The 26,500-nt window shown below is 40.3% G+C and overlaps 2 protein-coding genes across 7 annotated transcripts in view; one reads left to right on the top strand and one right to left on the bottom strand.

Annotated features, from left to right (window-relative positions):
• LOC126161461 (proline-rich protein 2-like) overlaps positions 1 to 26,500 on the top strand; it is a 403,478-nt gene that overhangs the window by 314,646 nt on the left and 62,332 nt on the right. Inside the window, exon 1 of one of the 5 annotated variants that reach the window (XM_049917297.1) lies at positions 4,428 to 4,483. The exons of the other annotated variants lie outside the window; for them this stretch is intronic. Coding sequence (XP_049773254.1) covers positions 4,445 to 4,483 — 39 coding nt within the window. The 5' untranslated portion in view covers positions 4,428 to 4,444. Of the gene's footprint in view, positions 1 to 4,427; positions 4,484 to 26,500 lie in introns of those variants that run through there. 5 annotated transcript variants of the gene reach the window in all.
• The window catches only part of LOC126161458 (proline-rich protein 2-like), a 61,022-nt gene continuing 45,414 nt past the window's right edge, over positions 10,893 to 26,500 (bottom strand). Inside the window, exons 1-2 of one of the 2 annotated variants that reach the window (XM_049917280.1) lie at positions 12,562 to 12,617; positions 10,893 to 11,390 (exon numbers count right to left, since the gene is read on the bottom strand). In XM_049917280.1, coding sequence (XP_049773237.1) covers positions 11,040 to 11,390; positions 12,562 to 12,600 — 390 coding nt within the window. In that variant the 5' untranslated portion in view covers positions 12,601 to 12,617 and the 3' untranslated portion in view covers positions 10,893 to 11,039. Of the gene's footprint in view, positions 11,391 to 12,561; positions 12,618 to 26,500 lie in introns of those variants that run through there. The other variant, XM_049917281.1, reaches the window with a different exon arrangement.

Genomic DNA, 26,500 nt, shown 5'->3' with positions numbered 1-26,500 from the left:
CGACAGTGATCGCGAACTCAATGTTATACAGTGTGACCTCTACTTATTACCAGTCATACCAATTTTATCATTTAAGAGTTTGTCAACTAGTTACTCCGAAGCGTTGCAAAGGACAAAGCAATACCTAAGAAGGAGAAAGACAGGTCAGTGTATACTACTTAAATAGAACTCCTAGAAAATACAATTTGATAATTTTCACATTAGCAGTAAAACTAACTGCATTCACATGAAAAGTTGATATTATATGCAGAATAGACGTGAATGGAAATTATTAGAAGAAATATAGCCTTTGAGTTGTTGTCTCAGTACTACGTGCTACTACAGCAACAATTACATCATGGTTAAAACGTTTTTATACCAGGTACTGTATGGTTCCACAAGAATAGACCGCAGACAGGAAAATTTGTATGATTCTCTAACACATACTACGACGCACTGAAACATGTAGTGCGTGGAAACCAAAATCAAATTAGGTAAAATACAGGAAGCGTAGAATTATTTCATTGCACAGGAATTTGAACCACACTTTTCAGAATTGCACATGCATTGCCTATATCATTGTACCACAACGGTTGGCATCCGAGTTTCAGGAAATACTTTTGGAATGTATATCAGTAGTGTGGCTAAACAAGAAGGGAGTAATTAAATTTACAGCAAAGAAATCGAATGATAGGAGAGAATGTTGCACCTGGATTGTAACGTAACTGGAATCACATGATGGTTCCTGGTCGTTGTTTCATTCAAATGACTGATTTAAAAATAATATGAAGGAATGCGCAACAGGAACCGCCCTAGCAGCTTCCAGCATCTTCTACGTTGTTGTGAGACGTGACTTTGTGTTCTGTGCAACATTAGCAAAAGTTACGATTTCATCATATTTTAGTACTGTGTAATATATTAAAGATATTCAGAGGATAATGTTACTTTTCAGTTGCGTTGTCTTATGGTGGGTAGAATGTATATTTTTAATCCGAATTACATGCCGTGTGGAGCCATACTTCGTCGGTGGTGAGCCGTCTAGTACCCGGAAACACGAACAGAATATATTGCGTAATGCATTGGGTTTCTTTAACCATTTAGTCATTTTCTCTGTCTTAAAAAATGCGAACTGTATTACTTACCAACAGCTTCTATTTCTAAATGTTTTCAACATATTACTGATTTATGCTAATTCTTCTTCTCAATTTAATTGATCTTACTGTTTATTGGTGTGTAGTATAGTAATAATGTAACATGTAGGATATTAAATCATATACTGACAAGATTTTCTAGACTGCAAAACTTTTAAATTTGAACAGAATATTTGTTCCCAGGTACGTGATGAAACGTTTCCATGTAGAATTTATGTCACGGAAAATAAAATACTGATCGTTCAAATGTGTGTGAATTCCTAAGGAACCAAACTACTTAGGTCATTGGTCCCTACTTAAACTAACTTATGCTAAGAACAACACACACACCCATGCCCGAGGGAGGACTCGAACCTCCGGCGGGAGGGGCCGCGCAGTCCGTGACATGGCGCCTCAAACCACGCGATCACACCGCGCGCCAAATACTCTTGTTATGCAGTTCCTTGACGGGCGAGAGGAAGGTTCAAAGACGGCAGACCTGAGCAAAAAACACAGATAAATTAATTTCATCGTTAATATCAACGGATATAAATTACATATTCCACAGTGATGAGTTTAACGTCTACTAACATCGTGAGGCACGGTACATCAAGCCACTATAGCGTCTCCGGCATCACTTTCCGAAGGTAATTCACAGTACAAACCTAACATTATTCTTACGTAAAAAATATAAGTAAGGAGTGAAAACAAATGATCGACAACTCGATCTTGTTTTGGTTCTGTTTGGCAACATTGAATAAGTAACGAAAGAGCACGTAACGTGCTAGCCGTCCTATCCTCGAAAAATTCGTCACCAATTTTTTATTTACGGTCTCTGAAAAGAAAGATACAAACATTCACAAAAAGTTGTAATTATTATGATAGGATATTATCAGGTTTGATACTACAACTAAATTACACTTCCACATACACTTTATCTAAAAGGCAAGGTACACAGATACGTTCGCTTACTCTGCAACAACCAGTCAAGAAAATACACCAGAGAGTGGCGAGAAGAAATGAGATACCATATAGTTTCTTTAACAGCAAAAGATACAGAGTTCGCTTCCGTTAGGCCCTTTAGCATAAAAGTCTCTGACTAAATGATTTGATTACAATATGTATTTTGACGTAGAAAAACAAAACCGAAATTCACAATATATCAGAGTATTAATATGTTTCTACTGCTATCTTTCATTTCAGTCTTTTCACAATTATGAAATCTCATAGCGGCAATCTACACTCCTGGAAATAGAAAAAAGAACACATTGACACCGGTGTGTCAGACCCACCATACTTGCTCCGGACACTGCGAGAGGGCTGTACAAGCAATGATCACACGCACGGCACAGCGGACACACCAGGAACCGCGGTGTTGGCCGTCGAATGGCGCTAGCTGCGCAGCATTTGTGCACCGCCGCCGTCAGTGTCAGCCAGTTTGCCGTGGCATACGGAGCTCCATCGCAGTCTTTAACACTAGTAGCATGCCGCGACAGCGTGGACGTGAACCGTATGTGCAGTTGACGGACTTTGAGCGAGGGCGTATAGTGGGCATGCGGGAGGCCGGGTGGACGTACCGCCGAATTGCTCAACACGTGGGGCGTGAGGTCTCCACAGTACATCGATGTTGTCGCCAGTGGTCGGCGGAAGGTGCACGTGCCCGTCGACCTGGGACCGGACCGCAGCGACGCACGGATGCACGCCAAGACCGTAGGATCCTACGCAGTGCCGTAGGGGACCGCACCGCCACTTCCCAGCAAATTAGGGACACTGTTGCTCCTGGGGTATCGGCGAGGACCATTCGCAACCGTCTCCATGAAGTTGGGCTACGGTCCCGCACACCGTTAGGCCGTCTTCCGCTCACGCCCCAACATCGTGCAGCCCGCCTCCAGTGGTGTCGCGACAGGCGTGAATGGAGGGACGAATGGAGACGTGTCGTCTTCAGCGATGACAGTCGCTTCTGCCTTGGTGCCAGTGATGGTCGTATGCGTGTTTGGCGCCGTGCAGGTGAGCGCCACAATCAGGACTGCATACGACCGAGGCACACAGGGCCAACACCCGGCATCATGGTGTGGGGAGCGATCTCCTACACTGGCCGTACACCACTGGTGATCGTCGAGGGGACACTGAATAGTGCACGGTACATCCAAACCGTCATCGAACCCATCGTTCTACCATTCCTAGACCGGCAAGGGAACTTGCTGTTCCAACAAGACAATGCACGTCCTCATGTATCCCGTGCCACCCAACGTGCTCTAGAAGGTGTAAGTCAACTACCCTGGCCAGCAAGATCTCCGGATCTGTCCCCCATTGAGCATGTTTGGGACTGGATGAAGCGTCGTCTCACGCGGTCTGCACGTCCAGCACGAACGCTGGTCCAACTGAGGCGCCAGGTGGAAATGGCATGGCAAGCCGTTCCACAGGACTACATCCAGCATCTCTACGATCGTCTCCATGGGAGAATAGCAGCCTGCATTCCTGCGAAAGGTGGATATACACTGTACTAGTGCCGACATTGTGCATGCTCTGTTGCCTGTGTCTATGTGCCTGTGGTTCTGTCAGTGTGATCATGTGATGTATCTGACCCCAGGAATGTGTCAATAAAGTTTCCCCTTCCTGGGATAATGAATTCACGGTGTTCTTATTTCAATTTCCATGAGTGTATATATGTATGACGTTATAATGACTATGTTATGGCTGTAACTTGGGATATCTTTTCAAATTCTGAAAAACCGTACAGGTAATCACATCACCTGAATACTAAAATTTCAGAATAGGACCAGAAACTTGTATTGAAGCGAGTATCTAGATGTGTTCCAATGAGAAACACACTGCCCTATTCTACCACACAGAGCAGCACATTCATATCGTGCATCAAAGCATGTATTTATGATTTTGTAAGTGCTAATCTACGTATGAACACTGTCAAAAGCAGATAATAGTGCTAAGTGAAGAACAACAAAACGATTATACGGAGTGCTGCTATGTCTGACTCTTCCGCTGCTCTCCAAATACGCAAAATACTTCGTAGTGCAAATTATAATACTAACGCAACGGCTGACTCATCATTGTTGGATTCTCATTTTCAAAAGTAGTATTTTCAGGCAGTTAAGAGACCTATGATGAAAAAATAAGCGACAATATGCTGTCCAGTTCGTCGCAGCTGTGCCGTGTGGCCTTGTGATACAACCACATCCCCCACTACCTCACTCAGATTGCAGACTCTGTTCGGTTCCTTTGTTGAAGAGTCACGGAATCACGAGTGCTCCACGTCAGGTGTTGGTGACCCTTATAAAAGCTGTGCAGCGAGGACTAACCTCAGCACTTCCATCACCATGAGGGCGACAGTGGCAGCTCTTCTCCTGTGTCTTGTGGTGAGTATTGTGGGCTGTAGATTGCGAAAATACAAACAGAAACTCGTGTTTCATATAATTTTACTGGTACAGTCACGTCTCCACCCTCTCTGGAGACGACTGTATATGAAAAAAATTAGCGTTTACTTGTACCGATGTTAATGTTCATAATATTCTATTCCAAAATATAAATGAGAAAACGTGATAATTTACACGCATTTGTGGATGATATAGTAACTTTGATCTTAGTTGTACACAACACAGATAAGACGAAAGTGGCTGAACTCAGAGGGGGAAGAAGGTCTAAGGTTTATATTTTCGAAAAATAAATAGAACTTCTTCAAACCAGATGCACGTTGTACAGTGAGAGCTGTGGTTGAGATATTGGGATCAAATCTCCATCCAGTCATCCAGCTTTCTCTCTGTATTGTTCTCCTGAATCGCTTAAAATAAATGTCGAGCTGTTTCCGTAGATAAAGTTCGGCGGATTCGCTGAAGAAATCCGGGGTTGTGATTCGTCTCTAAGGAGCGTGCTATCGACAAGTTGTTAGTCGTTAATCTTCATGTCTTCTTCCTTTCGTTCCGTATGTACGCCGTATCAGATTCTATACAGAATAAGCATATTGATGTAACATTGTACGGTAAGTGTGTCAGAGTGTTGTTGACAGCTGTTTCAGCAAACATTTATGACCAGCTCCCATACCTCTCATTGAGGCGAATGTCCTGTATAGCTATAACTGGTTAATTTCGTACTTAACTTTATGTAATAGGTCATCACGTCTTTAAAAAGTTTGCAGCTGATATGTAAACAAAATGAGATTAGAGAAGTTCTCATACTCGTCACTTTTCTGCATGAAGTCCATGAAGGTCCTCTACAAAGATGTCAAAAGCAATACCTCATTCCACTTCTCGATCCTCTGAAGTCCCATCCACCTTACGTCTAAGCTGGCCTTTATAACGACTCCTAAGTGGCTCCGTAAGTGGGTACACAGTTGTGCCTCTTCTACACAGTTGTTGAATAAACAGCAGTTCTCCGTATACCACCCAGCAAGAAAGCATAGTATGGCTCCAGTGTCCAGCACATACTAGAAACTGCACTGTTTTCGAATAATCTTGCGTTCATAACGTTGCTCCCAACTCGTTTAAAAGAGAATTTATCATGTAGTTTATGGAACACCATTGTACTGCAGGTGTCAGCATGCCGCTGCCAGGAGACTCCACCTGGCCCTCCTGGACCAACTGAGGGTCCACAGCCAACCGGACCACCTGGCCCACCAACTGAAGGCCCTGATCCGACAGATCAACCTACTGGAGGTCCTGAACCAACTGGACCACCAGGCACACCAACAGGAGGTCCTGAACCAACTGGGCCACCTGGCCCACCAACTGGAGGTCCTGAACCAACAGGTCAACCCACTGGAGGTCCTGAACCAACTGGAGGACCCCAACCAACTGGTGGACCTCAGTCTACAGAAGGCCCACAGCCTACTGAACCACCAGGGCCACCAGGACAGCCTTCTGGGGCACTTCGGGGTTTCTGAATTCCTGCACATGCATCTGTGAAACATCAAGACATTTCAGCCATGATACTTACTTTTAACTCTACCTGATTTTACAGATGGAAGTGTTCTGGAAATCGCTTTGTAAAATTATTTCTCATTAAATCAGCATTGTAAAATCTCCATAAATGTTTCCGTCATTTGTAAAGTGTAACGAATAACCTACTAACCCAAAAAATAGTAACTCGTTGAACTTGATGTCAAAAAGCTGTGTCATTTTCATAAGTCATCCAGTTCTTGACTGTGTAATTAGTGACTTCAGTGTGTACTCTACATGATGAAGTGTCCTAATCTTGCACCACGTCAGGCTATGTATCCAAGGATATTTTAGTGTGACATTCAAGTTTAAACATTATAGATCTATTTTCTGGTACAATGAGTGAACAAATGAAATTACATGATTTCTGCTGGCGTATGACAGTAGCGCGATCTTAGAGACAAAATTTGGCATCTAGCACCAATGTCAAAACCAAACTGGCTCGAACAGTGGTCGTACATGCTCTTGAGATGTATTTCTGTTTCGTCTTAGCGACAAAGATTATGACAGTGATCTGCCATCGCATATATGCTAAATGTGTAATTAAACCTCTCACGAGGGATCGCCAAATGTGCTCCATCTCCTCATAATTTCAATGTGTTCGTGGGACCTAGTACGGTCTATTATGAAATACATTTTTACAGTTCTGAGTTACGCATACAGATATTGCAGGGTTTCCAGAAGTTTAACAACGACTTCAAATAATCAAAGTACCGTACCTCACTTTTCTTAATGAAGTAGTAAAATCTAGTCCACGGATAATTCTTCAAAATCAGTGCTTTTACCATAACTACACACAATGACAAAGTGGCGAAGTAGGATTTACATCAGGCGAATTTGGTCGTCGAGATGACAGTGTGAGTGCATTACAATGCTCGTAAAACCACTGTATGAAGGTTCTGGCTCCGACACACAGAGTATTTTACTGCTGAATGATTATATCGCCGTTGGGGAAGACGTGAACGATCGAGGGGTGCAGGCGGTTTGCAGCTGTCAGTGTGTCTTCGATTACTGACACAGGTTCCATGGAAGCACAGGAGAATGCCTCCTGTAGCATCATACTGTTCCCACTCGGCTGTGGGCTGTCCCTGATGCGATGCACGTTTCGAGCCACCGTTCATCTCGATGGCGCCATTTGTGGACACGACCATCGACCTAGTGAAGCAAAAATGTGATTCACCCAGGGAGCCGACACATTTCCATTGAAATACGGTCGAAACCGATGGTCCCGTGTCCACTGCAATCGTTATTGACTAAGTCGTTGAGTCACTATGTGAACACTTAGGGGTGGTTCGCTGCAGAGCTCCATGCTCGACAATGTAGTACGAACGGTATGCTCTAAAACACTTGTGTGTGCAGCAGTATTGTGCTCTTTCGGCAGAGATGCCACAGGTCACCATCTATCGTACTTTACTGAGCAGACAATCCTCCAAACCCCACATTCTCTGAACAGTCGTGGACGTCCAACTGTTCTTCTACCTCTTTCCCTGGACCCTCACGACAGTAGAACTTGAACATTCGACCCTCAGGCTGTGGCTAAGCCATGTCTCTGGAATATCTTCCAGGAGTACTAGTTCTGCAAGTTTCGCAGAAGAGATTCTGTGAAGTTTGGAAGATAGGAGACGAGGTACTTTCGGATCTAAAGCTCTGGGGAGGGGTTGTGAATCGTGCTTGGATATCTCAATTGGTAGCGCACTTGCCCGCTAAAGGCAAAGGTCCCGAGTTTGAGTGTCTGTCCGGCACACAGATTTAATCCACCAGGGATTTTCATATCAGCGCACACTCCGCTGCAGAGTGAAAATCTCATTCTGGAAACATTCCTTATTGATTTACACTTTATTTTTTCCCATCAGTCATGGTACGCCTTTTGACTTACCATTATAGTATTAAGTGTGCAGCACTCTGGCCTGACAGTAGGTGGCAGGACAATCACTAGAAGAGTAATCCTTGCACAGCACAGGCCAATTTCCCAACTGCTGTCCTCACGTGAGTCGACGGCCAGGAGCGTGTTCTTCAAGGACGGCCCTGGATGACGTGGTTTCTGTGGAAGGACGGTATAAACACCACGGATATTCGCAAGCAATTGGTGCCGCTATGTGGAGAGTGTCTATCATCACGAAAAGTGAACTACCAATATGGCAATGTTCGTCTCCACACGCGTCATCATACCTTCCATCGTTGAAGTGGGCTTCCAGGCACTCCACTGACTTGACCCCATATGATTACCACATATTCGGGCCTATGAAGAAACCTCTACACGGATATCATTTTTTGGCCTTTCACGAACTTCGGAAAGGTGGTTCGAGAAGGGGCTCAAAATGTTTCAAAATGCTTGAGCACTGTGGGGCTGAACATCTGAGGTCATCAGTCCCCTAGACTTAGAACTTCTTAAATCTAACTAACTTAAGGGCATCACACGCATACATGCCCGAGGCAGGATTCGAACCTGCGACCGTAGCAGCAGTGAGGTTCCGGACTGAAGCGCCTAGAACCGCTCGGTCACAACGGCCGGCTCGAGGAGGGGCTTCAGAAGTTAAAATGACGAAGTCCGGTGAATACGGTGGATTTGGCAGCACCTAGTAGCCCATTTCAGCGATGAAAGCCGTTGTTTCCCAACTCGTATGGGGACGAGCTTTGTCGTCTTGCAAGAGCATATTTCATGAAGATGCGCACTCTCCACCCACTGCCACTAATCACTCATGAACACCCTCTGTTTTTACACATTCCTTTCACACAAATTTCTCTGGTTTTGATAATCTCACTTTGCATGTAACAAATACGGTTGGGAAAGTGGGTTGTACTGGGTAGGGATTACATGTCTAGTGACTGTCGTGTCAATTGAGGCTAGAACGTAGTTCTACGTACTTGTAATAATGGTTGTATCATTATTGTGTAATTTAACTGTATATCCCATATACAGTAATAAGCTAAAACGTTATAACCACTAACCATCGCGACATTGGATGCCCCTGTTGGCGTTTCGGGCATGTGAGGAGTTAACAGAAGTACATAAGCGGAGCAGTCAGGTATGTGGCATCACCCTAGCGAAGATATGGCCTGCAAATTGGGAAATCCATTGAGATAAGCGTCTTTGACAAAGGACAGGTAATTACTATGTGGAGACTGTGGACGAGTATCCCGAAAACGGTATAGCTGGTCGAATGTTCAAGTGATACTGTCGTAAGGGTCTACGGAAAGAGATAGAAGGACAGAGAAACTGCCACTAGGAGCTAAATGGTTGGACGTCGACGACTCTTTACAGAATGTGGGGTTTGGTGACTTCTCCGCTTTGTAACGTAGGATAGCAGGTGATCTGTCCCATCTGTGTCAAAAGAGCACAAAACTGCTGCACACACAAATGCTTCGGTGCACACCGTTCATGGTACATTGCTGCGCATGGAGCTCCGCAGCAGACCACCTCTCCGTGTTCACATGTTGACTCAGCTACGTCGTCAGTAACGATTGCAGTGAACACTGGACCATCGGGTTTAGGCCGTCGGTCGGTGGGAATGAGTCGGCTCTTTGGGTCAACACTTTTTGCTACACTAGGTCGGTTGTCCTCTCCACAAACGCCGTCATCGAAGTTAACGGCGGCTCGTCCATCGCATCACGGACCTAGCCTGATGGAAGCAGTATTATGCTATGGGAGACGTTCTCCTTCGTTAGTAATCGAAGACACGCTGACAGCTGCGAACCACCTGCGTCCCTCCATCCTTCACGTCTTCCCCAACGGCGATGCCAACATTCAACACTATAATAGTCATGTCTCGGAGCCAGAACCGTCATACAGTAGTTTGACGAGCATTATAGCGAACTCACACTGACATCTCGACTGCCAAATTGGCATGATGTAAATCCTATGGAACCCATTTAGATCACTATCGGGCGCCACCACCCCGCATGCAAATCAGCAGCTAGTTATTTACGCGAATTATATGACTTGTGCGTATACTTGTGCCACATCCCATCAAAAACCTTCCATCAAACTGCCGAATTCCTAATACGCAGAATCAGTAGCGTATTTTGTTCCAATGACGGAGAAACAAGCTATTAAGCAGCTGATCATAATGTTTTGGGTTATAAGTGTAACGATATTATTCTATGTTGTATGAATACTTAGATATATTTCGCCACTTCGTCGTTGTGAGCAGGTACAGTAAAAGCATTGATTCTGAAGAATTGTCCATGGACTAGATTTTAGTCCTTCATTAAGAAACATAAGGTGCTTTGGTAATGGAATTCATTGTTAAACTTCTGGAAACGTGCCATATCTGTATGCGCAACTCAGAACTGTAAAAATGTATTTCAAAATAGATCGTACTAGATCCCACGAACACATTGAAATTATGAGGAGATGGAGTCACATTTGGCGATCCCTCGTTACATTACACATTTATCTTATATGCGATGGCAGATCACTGTCATAATCTTTGTCGCTAATACGAAACAGAAATACATCTCAAGAGCATGTACGACAACTGTTCGATTCAGTTTAGTTTTGACATTGGTATTAGCTGCCAAATATTGTCTCTAAGATCGCGCTACCGTCATGCGCCAAGAGAAATCATATAATTTCATTTCTTCACTCATTGTACAGAAAACAGGATATAATGTTTACGCTTGAATGTTAGACTAAAATATCCTTGGATACATAGCCTGATGCGGCGCAAGATTAGGACACTTCATCACATAGAGTACATACTGAAGTCACTAATTACACAGTCAAGAACAGAATGACTTATGAAACTGTCACAGCTTTTTGACATCAAGTTCAACGAGTTACTATTTTTTGGGTTTGTAGGTTATTCGTTACACTTTACAAATGACGGAAACATTTATGGTGATTTTACAATGCTGATTTAATGAGAAATAATTTTACAAAGCGATTTCCAGAACACTTCCATCTTTAAAATCAGGTAGAGTTTATCATAAATATCACGGATGAAATGTCTTGATGTTTCGCAGATGCGTGTACAGGAATTCAGAAACCCCAGAGTCCCCCAGAAGACGGCCCTGGTGGCCCTGGTGGGCCAGTAGGCTGTGGGCCTTCTGGGGGCTGAGGTCCACCAGTTGGTTGGGGCCCTCCAGTTGGTTGAGGACCTCCAGTGGGCTGACCTGTTGGTTCAGGACCTCCAGTTGGTGGGCCAGGTGGCCCAGTTGGTTCAGGACCTCCTGTTGGTGTGCCTGGTGGTCCAGTTGGTTCAGGACCTCCAGTAGGTTGACCTGTCGGATCAGGGCCTCCAGTTGGTGGGCCAGGTGGACCAGTTGGCTGTGGACCCTCAGTTGGTCCAGGAGGGCCAGGCGGAGTCTCCTGGCAGCGGCTTGCTGCCACCTGTAGTACAATGGTGTGCTATAAACCACATGATAAATTCCCTTTTAAATGAGTTGGCTGTAACACTATGAACGCAAGACTATTCGAAAGCAGTGCAGTTCCTGGTATGTGCTAGACACTGGGGCCATATTAGACTTTCTTGCTGGGTGGTATACAGAGAACTATAGTTTTATTCAGCAACTGTCTGCCCACTTATGGAGCCACTTACGAATCGTTAGAAGGGGCAGCTTATATGTATGGTGGATGCAGCTTCATACTTTAGAGGATCGAGAAACAAGCATCACTGTTCGCATGACATATTACTTTTGACAACTTTGTAGAGGACCTCCATGTGCATCATGCAGAGAAGTAACGAGCACGAGAGCTACTCTCATTTAGTGAACATACCAGTCGCAAATTTTATAGATACGAAATGACTAATCAGGACCTATTATATAAAGTGAAGTGCAAAATTAATCAATTCTAGCTATCGTAGATCCACCTCACTGAGATGTATAACAGCTGTATCAACAACATTCTGACACAACTTAAAATGTTACATCAGTACGCTTATTCTGTATAGAATCTGTTACGGGGTACGTATGGAACGAAAGGAAGAAGATTAACGACTAACAACATGTCGATAGCACGCTCATTAGAGACGAATCACAACCCCGGATTTCTTAAGCGAATCCGCCGAATTTTATCTAAGGAAACAGTATGACATTTGATTTAAGCGATTCAGGGGAAGAACACAGAGTGAAAGCTGGATGACTGAAGTGGGGTTTGATCGGCTACGTCCCGAGGGCAATCCCAGTATCTTAACCACTGCGCTCTCACGCACTGTGAAGGGACAACCTGCAATTGGTTTGAAGAAGTTCTATTTATTTTTCGGAAATATAAATCTTAGACCTGCTTTCGCATCTGAGTTTTGCCACTTTCGGCTGATCTTTGTTGTGTGGAGTTAAAAATCAGAATTACTATATCATCCGCAAATGCGTGTAAATTATCACGTTTTCTCACTTATATTTTGGAATAGAATATTATTAACATAAACATAGGTACAAGTAAACGCTTATTTTTACATATACAGTCGTCTCCAGAGAGTGTGTAGACGTGACTGTACCAGTAAAATTATATGAAACACGAGTTTCTGTTTGTATTTTCGCAATCTACAGCCCACACTACTCACCACAAGACACAGAAGGAGAGCTGCCACTGTCGCCCTCATGGTGATGGAAGTGCTGAGGTTAGTCCGTGCTACAGAGCTTTTATAAGGCTCGCCAACAACTGACGTGGAGTACTCGTGATTCCGTGACTCTTCCACAAAGCAACCGAACAGAGTCTGCAATCTGTGTGAGGTAGTTGGGGATCTGGTTGTATCACAAGGCCACATGGCACAGCTGCAACGAACTGAACAGCATATTGTCGCTTATTTTTTCATCATAGGTGTCTTAACTGCCTGAAAATACTACTTTTGAAAATGAGAATCCAACAATGATGAGTCAGCCGTTGCGTTAGTATCATAATTTGCACTACGAAGTATTTAGCGTATTCGGAGAGCAGTGGAAGAGTCAAACCTCTTACAATAATTTTGTTGTTCTTCACTTATCATCAGTGTTAATACGTAGATTAGTACTCACAAGATCATAAATACGTGATTTCATGCACCACATGAATGTTCTGCTCAGTGTATTAGAGTAGGGCAGATTAGGGCAGAGCGTTTTACATCGAAGACATTTAGACTTTCGCTTCTAGCGAGCCCTGCAATACCACTTGTATACATTTTCTTGTTCCATTTATAAATGCTAGCATTCATATGATGAATTTTTCTTAAGTTACAGACAATATCCTGCACATTAAGTTTTTTCCACGTGTGAAAAACTGTCACAATGTACGTCCATAACATGTTCATTATAACGCTATTTATGCTAGCCATGAAATGGATATATACATTGCCCCATGTGACTTTATGACCGTAAAAAGACTGAAATGAGAAATATTGATAGAAACATATTAATGTACTGATATATTGTGTACTTTTGTTTTTGTTTTTCTACGCAAAAATAAGTTTCATAATTAAACTGATAATAAAACCGTTTGCTCAAAGACTTTTGTTAAAGTGGCCAAAGGAACTCTGTATATCTACTGCTGTAAGACAAATGATGTGGCATGTCACTTCTTCTTGCCATTCTGTGGCGTTTTTTCTTGTCTGGCTGTTGTAGAGTAAGCACACGTTTCTATGTATTTCGCCTTTAGATCAATTATAAGTCCTTTTTTGAAATGTGTGAGTGGAATATAACTACAGAATCAAGCGTGATAATATCCCATTATAATAACCAGAACTTTGTATGGATGTTGGTATCTTTCTTTTCCGAGATCGTAAACAAAGGATCGGTGACAAATTTTTCGAGGATAGAAGAACCGAACACGTAACATGTTTTTTCGTTACTTATTCAATATCGTTAAGCAGAACCATCGTGAGATCGGATTTTGTATCATTTCATTCCAATCCTTAACGTATATTGTTCATCGGTTAATTACCTTCGAACAATGGCATCGGCAGTCGCTTCAGTGACTTGATGTATCGTGCCACACGATATTAATAGACGTTAAGCCCCTGATTAGTGAATACGTAACTCAATCTGTTGACAGTAATTATTTCAATTATCTGTGTTTTTGATCAGATTTCCGTCTTTGGACGTTTCCATAACAATCAGTATTTTACTTTTCCTTGAAATACTGGGAAAAATTTTCATAATAGTATTAACCCTGACGATTCTCTTGCACTATAAATTCTAGACAGAAACGTTTCATCATGTACCTAGGAACGAATATTCTGTTGATATGTAAAAGTGTTGCAATTGAAAAAAATCTTTCCAATATCTTATTTAATATTCTACTCCACTACACACCAGTAATCTTTAAGAGAAATCAAATGAAGGAGAAGGGTTGTCAAAAACCAGTTATAGGGTGAAAACATTTAGGAATAGAAACTATTGGTAAGTAATACAGGTTCCATTTTTGAAACATGAAAAGTTATTAAAACGTTAAAGAAATTGGAAATACATCGTGATCTATGATAGACCATCTTGTGTTACCAGACACAAGACGGCACACAACCGACGAAGTGTGGCCTAAACGTCCACAGAGTATGCAACTAGGTTTAAAAATATACAGCATTTTACTCAACATCAGATTCTGTAATCGAAAAATTAGCGCTATCCTCTAAATAACTTCAATATGTTACACAGCACTTAAATATGAAGAAATCGTTATTTTTGCGAATGCTACGCAGCACATAATCTCGTGTCTAACAATGTGGAAGATGTTGTAAACTTCTAGGGCACTTTATAGTGTGCATTACTTCATATTGTTTTTAAATCTGTCAATAGACTAAAACAACGACCAGGGACCATCACCTGATCCTACGTACATCATAATCCAGGTGTAACATTCTCCACTATGATACGATTTCATTGCTGTGGATTTAATTACTCCCTTCTCGTTTTAGCCACACTACTGATATCTATTCCAAATGTATTTTGTAGAATTATTTCGTGAAACTCTGGTGGCCTAGCGGTGTGGTACAATGATATGGGCACTGGACGTGCATTTCTAAGAAAAAAGGTTCAAGCCCCTGCCCAGTTCTACGCTTCCTGTACTTTACTTAATTTGATTTTAGTCTGCATGCACTACATGGTTCACGAAGCGGCCACCTAGTATCTACATCTACATCTATGCAAATTACCGTGAGGTGCATGGCAGGGGGTATGTCTCATTGTGCCAGTTATTAGGGCTTCTTCCTGTTCCATTCACGTATGGAACGCGGAAGAATGATTGAATATCTCTGTGCGTGCAGTAATTATTCTAATCTTATCTTCACTATCCCTATGGGAGAGATACGTAGGACGATGTAGTACGTTTCTAAAATAATAATTTAAAGCTTGTTCTTGAAACTTTGTTAATAGACTTTCTCGGGATAGTTTACGTCTGTCTTCAAGAGTCTTCCAGTTCAATTCCTCCAGTATCTCTGTTACACCCTTCCGTGAGCGTAACAGAGCTGCCCTTCTCTGTATTCGTTCAATATCTAGGTAGCAGGTTTGAATCCTGCCTCGAGCGTGGATGTGTGTGATGTCCCTAGATTAGTTAGGTTTAAGTAGTTTCAAATCTAGGGGACTGATGACATCAGATGTTAAGTCCCATAGTGTTTAGAGCCATTTGAACCATTTTCTTCCAATAAAACGAAGTCTACCACCTCCTTTACCCACGAATGAACCTGTGTGATCATTCCATTTCATATCCCTACGAACCATGGACCTTGCCGTTGGTGGGGAGGCTTGTGTGCCTCAGCGATACAGATGGCCGTACCGTAGGTGCAACCACAACGGAGGGGTATCTGTTGAAAGGCCAGACAAACATGTGGTTCCTGAAGAGGGGCAGCAGCCTTTTCAGTAGTTTCAGGGGCAACAGTCTGGATGATTGACTGATCTGGCCTTGTAACATTAACCAAAACGGCCTTGCTGTGCTGGTACTGCGAACGGCTGAAAGCAAGGGGAAACTACAGCCGTAATTTTTCCCGAGGACATGCAGCTCTACTGTGTGATTAAATGATGATGGCGCCCTCTTGGGTAAAATATTCCGGAGGTAAAATAGTCCCCCATTCGGATCTCTGGGCGGGGACTACTCAGGAGGACGTCGTTATCAGGAGGAAGAAAACTGGCGTTCTACGGATCGGAGCGTGAAATGTCAGATCCCTTAATCGGGCAGGTAGGTTAGAAAATTTAAAAAGGGAAATGGATACGTTAAAGTTAGATATAGTGGGAATTAGTGAAGTTCGGTGGCAGGAGGAACAAGACTTTTGGTCAGGTGATTACAGGGTTATAAATACAAAATCAAATAGGGGTAATGCAGGAGTAGGTTTAATAATGAATAAAAAAAATAGGAGTGCGGGTTAGCTACTACAAACAGCATAGTGAACGCATTATTGTGGCCAAGATAGACACAAAGCCCATGCCTACTACAGTAGTACAAGTTTATATGCCAAGTACCTCTGCAGATGATGAAGAAATAGATGAAATGTATGAAGAGATAAAAGAAATTATTCAGGTAGTGAAGGGAGACGAAAATTTAATAGTCATGGGTGACTGGAATTCGAGTGTAGGAAAAGGGAGAGAAGGAAACGTAGTAGGTGAAAATGGATTGGGGGTAAGAAATGAAAGAGGAAGCCGCCTGGTAGAATTTTGCACAGAGCACAACTTAATCACAGCCAACACTTGGTTCAAGAATCATAAAAGAAGGTTGTATACCTGGAAGAATCCTGGAGATACTAAAAGGTATCAGATAGATTATATAATGGTAAGACAGAGATTTAGGAACCAGGTTTTAAATTGTAGGACATTTCCAGGGGCAGATGTGGATTCTGACACAATCTATTGGTTATGAACTGCAGATTGAAACTGAAGAAACTGCAAAAAGGTGGGAATTTAAGGAGATGGGACCTGGATAAACTGAAAGAACCAGAGGTTGTAGAGAGTTTCAGGGAGAGCATAAGGGAACGATTGACAGGAATGGGGGAAAGAAATACAGTAGAAGAAGAATGGGTAGCTCTGAGGGATGAAGTAGTGAAGGCAGTAAAGGATCAAGTAGGTAAAAAGACGAGGGCTAATAGAAATCCTTGGGTAACAGAAGAAATATTGAATTTTATTGATGAAAGGAGAAAATATAAAAATGCAGTAAATGAAGCAGGCAAAAAGGAATACAAACGTCTCAAAAATGATATCGACAGGAAGTGCAAAATGGCTACGCAGGGATGGCTAGAGGACAAATGCAAGGATGTAGAGGCTTGTCTCACTAGGGGTAAGATAGATACTGCCTACAGGAAAATTAAAGATACCTTTGGAGAGAAGAGAACCACTTGTATGAATATCAAGAGCTCAGATGGCAACCCAGTTCTAAGCAAAGAAGGGAAGGCAGAAAGGTGGAAGGAGTATATAGAGGATTTATCAGTTTAATCAGTTTAATAAGTCACAGCTGCAAAATACTAACGCGAATTCTTTACAGACGAATGGAAAAACTGGTAGAAGCCGATCTCGGGGAAGATCAGTTTGGATTCCGTAGAAATGTTGGAACACGTGAGGCAATACTGACCTTACGACTTATCTTAGAAGAAAGATTAAGAAAAGGCAAACCTACGTTTCTTGCATTTGTAGACTTAGAGAAAGCTTTTGACAATGTTAACTGGAATACTCTCTTTCAAATTCTGAAGGTGGCAGGGGTAAAATACAGGGAGCGAAAGGCTATTTACAGTTTGTACAGAAACCAGATGGCAGTTATAAGAGTCGAGGGGCATGAAAGGGAAGCAGTGGTTGGGAAAGGAGTAAGACAGGGTTGTAGCCTCTCCCCGATGTTATTCAATCTGTATATTGAGCAAGCAGTAAAGGAAACAAAAGAAAAATTCGGAGAAGGTATTAATATTCATGGAGAAGAAGTAAAAACTTTGAGGTTCGCCGATGACATTGTAATTCTGTCAGAGACAGCAAAGGACTTGGAAGAGCAGTTGAACGGAGTGGACAGTGTCTTGAAAGGAGTATATAAGATGAACATCAACAAAAGCAAAACGAGGATAATGGAATGTAGTCAAATTAAGTCGGGTGATGCTGAGGGAATTAGATTAGGAAATGAGACACTTAAAGTAGTAAAGGAGTTTTGCTATTTAGGGAGTAAAATAACCGATGATGGTCGAAGTAGAGAGGTTATAAAATGTAGACTGGCAGTGGCAAGGAAAGCGTTTCTCAAGAAGAGGAATTTGTTAGCATCGAGTATAGATTTAAGTGTCAGGAAGTCGTTTCTGAAAGTATTTGTATGGAGTGTAGCCATGTATGGTAGTGAAACATGGACGATAACTAGTTTGGACAAGAAGAGAATAGAAGCTTTCGAAATGTGGTGCTACAGAAGAATGCTGAAGATAAGGTGGGTAGATCACGTAACTAATCAGGAGGTATTGAATAGGATTGGGGAGAAGAGAAGTTTGTGGCACAACTTGACTAGAAGAAGGGATCGTTTGGTAGGACATGTTTTGAGGCATCAAGGGATCACAAATCTAGCATTGGAGGGCAGTGTGGAGGGTAAAAATCGTAGAGGGAGACCAAGAGATGAATACACTAAGCAGATTCAGAAGGATGTAGGTTGCAGTAGATACTGGAAGATGAAGAAGCTTGCACAGGATAGAGTAGCATGGAGAGCTGCATCAAACCAGTCTCAGGACTGAAGACCACAACAACAACAACACGAAGTGTTACGCCGTGGTATTTATATGAGTTGCCCGATTCCAACAGTGACTCGTACTATGTGTCACAGAGTCATACAAATTTTCATATTGGCTTTTCTTGTGCAACCACCCAATATCTGGCACTAAAAACGTTTTGACCGTGATGTAATTGGTGCTGTAGTTACACGTAGGAGTAAAACAACAACTCAAAGCCTATATTTCTTCTGTTCATTTCCATTCACGACTATTTTGCATATAATATCACCTTTTCATCGATATGCAGATAGTTTTACTGCTAGATGTGAATATTATGGAATTGTATTTTTTAGCAGTTACATTTATGCCGTGAAAACTGACCTTCATTCTCCTTCCCACTTATTATTTTGTCCTTTGCAAAGCTACAAAACAACTAATCCGTAAACTCTTAAATAATAAATCAATATTATTGGTAATAAGTAGAGGTCACACAATGTAACTTTAATTTGAGTTCCCGATAATTGTTGCCAATCAGTATTATTGGTGATAAGCAGAGGTCACATGATGTAACTTTAATTTGAGTTCCCGATCATTGTTGCCACAGAACCTATTATTATCATTTACGTTGTCTGTACACGACCTAACCGTCGTTACATTGCGTTCTCCCTTTAGAGAACCATTCCAGCAACTAATTTTCGCTCAGTGTGAATTTGGTAGCTGACTACAGTAAACTTTCCTTAGCCTCACATCTTCCTTCTTACAAATTAAATTTGTATGGTTTTTCTCTTCTGATTCGAGACCTGTTTCTCGGTGATATACGTATTACACATTTTCAACAACAATGGGTCTGAATTGCACCTCCATGCTTCAATACTGGTACATGTAAATCTATCATACATCGTGGGAGTATCGCGTCAAATTTCACATTTTCTAGATCAGTTGTATTTCTCATAAACTTTGTTTAATGAATCTCTCAGTACAGTTTAATCCAACTGTTTACTCCGATGAATCAAATATATGAGAATAGGATAGTGTCCTCTTGAGGTCGTCCTTTATGGTGAATAAGAGAATGCTACTCAGGAGTGGATGGTAGGTTGGAAATGAAATACCTTTTTCGGAACAAGGGGAGAAAAAGTTGCGCTAAGGACCTTTCAACAGTGGTGAAAGCTAATGGTCACAGTTAATGTATCCCTCTGGGTTTCAGGTTTGTTTGCCTTTCCTACACGAAAAATTCACCACTTGTAATTTAATTACACTAAACCCTAAAAATTAAGGCATAAAAAATTATCTCCAAACATGAAATACAGATATGCGACATAGAAATTAGAGCATGTGTAGTTCGTACAAAATGGGTTCTGCAATCATTTTGGTTAAGGGGACTGAAAGGTGCCGCATAATCAAATAGCTTCCAGGAAATTCACTATGAGTGCATTGACATTATTGATTGTGGAAATGGACAATTTGTTTTGAACGCGGTTACTAGAGACATTCAAGTTGCAGTATGGGTTTCTATGGCATCAAGCAGAAAGAATATGTCTGAGAAAGTATCGCAATTTTGTGCAGTTCTTGTGAAAGCCAAAATCACTTAGCTTTAAGACCTTTACTCCAATTATTAATTTCGACAGAATCGTGCTGTCAATTTCAGACTGGCAGTACACTTTGTGTATAATTTTCACGTAGATGTGTAATCGACATTTTGAGAACAAAGTGTAAATACATTAAGAAACTCCACATGGTTAGTCGTTTACTTTTTTAATGTATCTCTACTTGGTTCTCAAAATGTCAACGACACATATATGTGAACATATACGTAAATTTTAATGCCAATCTGAAAATGACGGCACGATTCTGACGAAAGTAGTATTTGGAATAAAGTCTTTAAAACCAAGTGATCTTGGTCTTCACAATATCAGACTTCACATCTAATTTGTCTAAAATGTGTAACCTCCCCACAAAAATTTACACGACAATATTATATAGAAATTGGGAGCCAAATGTAACCTCCCTGCAATGAAATGTACTGACAAAGGCAACAAAAATGAAAAATTCGCAATCTGACTCAAGTATAAGCTCCTCACAAAAAATGAAAGTCGATTCAGTAATAAGAAAATGTCAGTGATAATGATAATTCAATTAAACCGAAATATCGGTCTTTGGCCCTGTGCAAATCAGAATTAAATTCTTACCTCATTGTAACTGCTAGTCAAATTTCTGCTCTTATTGTTGCGCACAGCTTGGAGAAACTGCATTCCAAATAATAATATTCCTTTTTTTATTAATTTAACTGAAACTTGTCTTTAAGGGAAGTGGAATGAAATCGTTAATTCAATTAAATAAATTTTTTTGTAAAATTGCTTTTGAAATCAAAATTATTATTGGGGCACTTGTTGGAAATTAATTACAATAAATAAACTTTACATTATCTGATGATTACCTTAATTAACAATATACCTCATTGAGCATCTTGATCAGAATGCCATGTCGACGCTCCCCGACTGCGTCCCGCTCGCGACGTGACAGGACCAGACCACTACTGAACTGCTGAACTGCTCGCAACACTCGCGCGGTCAAGCGCAGACTAACCACGAAAATGGGCTCTCTGGTCAAAGATTTTAACATGCCTCACCATCGCTGCTATGTTACATACGTGTTTCATAACCCTCCACTGGGGGGGCAAAAATTTGGCAGCGATGGTGAGTCATTTGGACTTGCCATCGCAAGAAATTTTCACAATTTACAGAATATTCATATTTAGTACATAAATTAAATGTTGTGCACATGCACCGAGTACAAAACATTTCAGACAAAGACAGGATGTGAGTACAAAACATAGTAGTAAATCAGAAAACAGTATATACAAATTATTTCACAGAAACAAAGTGCACATGCACTGAAAAAATTCTTTAGCATTTTCAGAACAAATAAACAGAATGGCAGAAAATCGTGTTGATAAGTGACATGAGTGTACTCGCACTGGAGTTGAGAACATATTAGCAATTTACGAAATGTATATACAATTAGTAACAAATGACATAAGTGCATACGTACTGAAGTATTGAATATACAGAATGAGTACAAATCATATTGAAAAATGAGAAAAGTGCACAGGCACTGAAGTTCAGTAGAAAACATATTAACACACAACATAAGTGCACATGCACTGTAGTTCAGAACATATCATTAAAATAAAATAATAAATAAAAAAAGTGTATATACAATATAAAAGACAAGAGTGCACATACTGTACTTGAGAACAAATCGAAAAAATGTCTTAGGCATTTTTGCAATAAATAAACATAATGGCAAAAAATCATATCGACAAGTGACATAAGTGTACTCGCACTGGAGTTCAGCGAATCAAAAAAAATGTATAACCCATGAACATAAATAATGTTAGCAAAAAATGATTTTCACTATGTGACAAGAATTAGGATAGGAAAGGGAAGGATTGCATCATGGTTGTAGCACTTCAGATTGCACACAGCTGTTCTGAAAGTCCATATCTTTCCACAGAAGTATAACACCAAGTGACACAATTTGAAGTTCTTTTGCCATCAGAATTTACCAGTGTAGCCAAGACACTGAACTCTCGTAGTAACATTTCATGTTCTCATTTTGGCAGTACATTAGGTACACCAAACAGTGGGACCATAATAACGTCTTCATCGCTCACGGTGGTGGACAGCATGTCGAGTCAACACCACGCTCTTACAAGGCACACCAACGTAGAATTAGTGCAAAACCAAAGATAGTGCTCCATGATCACTAGGATAGACAGGACAAATGGACATTGCAGTAATTCAGGGTAGTTAGCTCATGAGGTGAAGGACATTAAGTCACATAATATTGACAATTACAGTCTTCATTAGTAGTGTGCGGCATTCATAGCCCAGTGATTGAACATTTCTGTACCAAGTATGTAGTATTACAGAAAAATGTTCATTAATTGTTTTACATAGAATCAGTAACCTTCTTTTCCTAGTTACAAAGCATTATTAAATAATCGCATTCTTTTCCAGTTACAAAGTATGGCATAGTTAATTAATCATTGGTCATTCCAATAGTAATAATCATTAGCCTTCTCCTAATTACAAAGTATTATTAAACAATCACATTCTTTCCCAATTATAAAGCATAGTTAATCATTTGTCATTTCAATATAGTAAGAATCATGTTCTTTTCCAGTTACAAAGTATGGCATCGTTAATTAATTATTTGTTATTCCAATAGTAATAATCATTAGCCTTCTCCTAATTACAAAGCATTATTAAACAATCACATTCTTTCCCAATTATAAAACATAGTTAATCATTTGTCATTTCAATATAGTAAGAATCATATTCTTTTCCAGTTACAAAGTATCAACATTGAAAACAAGAGCTAATTAATGGCATAATTAATAACATAATTCATTGAGTGACATTAATTATTGGCACTCAGTGTCCATCAAGTATCGAATAGTATAAAACATTGTTCCTCATTCAGTATTATTCAGATCATTAAGAAGTAATAACAATTCATTGAGTGACATTCAGATCATTACGAAGTCATTATTAAAAATCAGCTAATTACAGTCATAGCATTAATAATCATGGGCATTATAAGTAGTTTCATTACAATAAACCGTGGCAGTTATTAGCCAGTTACAAAGCATTATTTTATACATATATTTTTTTTGTATCATTACGAAGTCATTACTGAAGTGACATACTATTCAGAGTTGATCAGTATTATTCAGAACTTTCTCAAACTGGTATCACTATTTGGGACCGGTAATACATTTTTTGTTAGCAATGCATTGCATTTGGTTATTATAATTGAAAGCAAGAAGAGAAAAAAGAAAAAAAAATTGGTAGTGGGTTGTTCCTGTAAATCAAAAATGTGTAACGTCATTCGTCATGAGTCAGCTGTAGCAAGGTTATGAAACAAGGCAGTATATGTGATCGCATTTATAAATGATAAACACAAATGGGTAAAAAATAAAAATGCAAGTACTAGAACAGGTATAATAAGTAACAGGTTTAGTAAGTATCATAAAAAACTTCTCCAAGGAAAAAATACAAAATGGATTATTGACCTGAAAGAAGAAACGCACACTATGCTGAAGAGTAGTGAACTTCGAATTAACAGGTAGTGAAATGTGTATAAACATGTGTTCCATAGCTGTCCTTTCCAAAACTTTCCGTCATCCTACTATGCAATATAACACCTGCTGTCAAAACAAACTGCAACAAATACTTAAATAACTACATAGCATAAACACATAACTTCAACATTATCCTCATCTGTAAAGAAAAAACTTCATTATCAATCACTTCATTATCCATATTATCATAACTTCATTATTATCATCACCTGTAAAGAAAAACTTCATTAATCATAGTAGCACACTCTTCAACATTATTCATCAGTATTCATTATCATCTGCAAAAATATCACTTCATTACTCATTATACAACTATTCCTTATCTCTAGCATATTTCATCACTAAAACTAAGATGTGTAGTTCTGTCCGACAGCCTGCATCAATCACCTTGTATTCTGAAAGAAAAAATTAGTTAAGACTGCTATTCTACGATGAGTATAGTATATTCTTGTTAATCCTGATCCATTTACTCTTCCTCATAAAGTTATTGCATCTTCTATCGTTTATTCCGTAGGTGAAATTCCCATTTCTGTTGAATTTATTTCTTACACGCATCATTTCTTTCTGAAATTGATGAACAGAGATTAACGTCTTGCATTTAAATCATATACCCACTAAATAATGACTGGTTTATGGTGACACAATTAACCATACAGCATAACATTACAGACAACGTAATATGTCAAAGACATTGACAGTGTTCAAAGCCAAAATGTACAGAGAATATCACAATGCAGCAGCAAAAAATGTAAAAGTCACGATGTTGAGATGTCATAAGGCCAAAAAAAATGTCAAAGTCGACTGGTGTGTGTTATATCTTAACTATTTCACAGTGCATATAGACAAAACTGGAATACAATCGTACATAAAAAAAGTGGAAAATGTGCATGGTCTGATGTGTAACGACAAGAAAAGCGACCTGCTAACCTTACCTTGCCGGGCACTTGCCAAGAAAAATACGATAATCATCAGTAATTAGTCAGGTGAAATAATTGCATTAGTAGATGGCATCATAGCATGTTACATCATAAAGTGATTTCATTCAATAAACGGTTTAATGTTTGAGACATGGCGATTGCCTTTCGATTTTCTGGTTCTCAAAGTTTCGACGTGTACAACATTGGGGTGAGGGATGCTGCGAATCCGATATGGACCTGCGTATAGAAGTTCAAATTTACTGCACTTACCTTTTAATTTGCTGGATAAATAGTGTGTACGTACTAATATTTTCTGTCCAACGTGAAAGTCTCGGCGTGTACAAACCTGTTTTTGCTGTCTTCTCTGGCGCTCTGCGGCACGTTTGATGTTGTTCAGCGCAATGTCAATTATTTCGTGGTGTCGTAAGCGACGAGATGTAGGAAATTTTACAAATTCTTTAATTTTGTTTGGTGGTTCAACGTTTTTCAGTATAACAGACGGAGATAGCATAGTGGATTCATTTGGAATGGAATTAATTACATCTTGGAATGAGATTATGTGTGTATCCCAATCAATATGTCTTTTGTGGCAGTATATTCGGCACAGCTTACCAATTTCTTTCATTAATCTTTCACAGGGGTTCGAAGAAGCGTGGTACTTGGATATATAGATCGGAGAAATGTTTCTGGCTCGTAACATGCGTGTCCATATGCTACTACGAAATTGAGATCCATTGTCAGAAATTACTCTCATCACATGCCCTACATGAAATAGAAAATGTTTTACAAATGCTTTCGAAACAGTTTTAGCAGTAGCTTTGCGTAACGGAGTGAAAGTAACAAATTTTGAAGTAAGCTCAACAGCGACAAAGATGTAGCAAAAACCTCTGTTAGTTCTCGGAATCGGACCAAAAATGTCTACTGCGGCCATGTGTCTTAATTTAACAGGTATAATGGGATATAATGGAGCAATATGTGAAGTGGTGTCTGATTTAGCTTTCTGGCAAATTTTACATGACGCTAAAACTCGTCGAATACGTTTCTCCATGTTGTTAAAATAACAGTTCTGTCTCAGTATAAGAAAACATTTTCGTGCTCCGTAATGTGCGTAACTTAAATGAGTGTACCAGATTAATTTGTTAACAAGTTCGTCAGGGATGCATAATAACCAATTGTTGCTGTCAGGATGAGAACGTCGAAACAGAATGTCATTGCGTACAGTGTAGTGGTTCCTAATCGTAACATTATTCTTATCTTGCCAAAGGTGTTTAATTTCTTTCCACACATTGTCTTTATTTTGTTCTTGTGCTATGTCCTGTAATGACGATGAAATAAAATTTTCAAATGCAACTTGCTGGATGTACATGACGCTGAAATTTGTTTTGCAGAAGTTGGTTGCTACGTCTTGCTGATTGTTGCCGAGAGAACGCGATAGTGCGTCTGCTATAACATTTTGCGTACCGGGAATGTGAACTATTGTAAAATTAAATTCCTGTAAATAAAGTTTCCATCTGCTTAATCTGTCGTGCGTGAATTTGGCTGAAAGTAAAAATTGTATCGCTCTGTGGTCTGTGTACACGGTGGTATGTCTGCCATAAAGAAAGTGCCGAAATCTCGTAAAAGCCCATACAACACATAATGTTTCCAATTCTGTAACGGAGTAATTTCGTTCAGCAGGTGACAAAATGCGGCTTGCAAATGCGATGTTTTTAATTACTATCGAACCATATTCTTCAATTTCCTGGAAAATGTGTACGCCTAAAGCGGTGTTAGAACTGTCGGTGGCAATGGAAAAATTTCTGGTAAGATCTGGGTGCGATAA

This window comes from Schistocerca cancellata, chromosome 2 (assembly GCF_023864275.1).
Source record: "Schistocerca cancellata isolate TAMUIC-IGC-003103 chromosome 2, iqSchCanc2.1, whole genome shotgun sequence".
NCBI lineage: Eukaryota > Metazoa > Arthropoda > Insecta > Orthoptera > Acrididae > Schistocerca > Schistocerca cancellata.
This window is presented reverse-complemented; position numbering and strand designations above follow the sequence as displayed.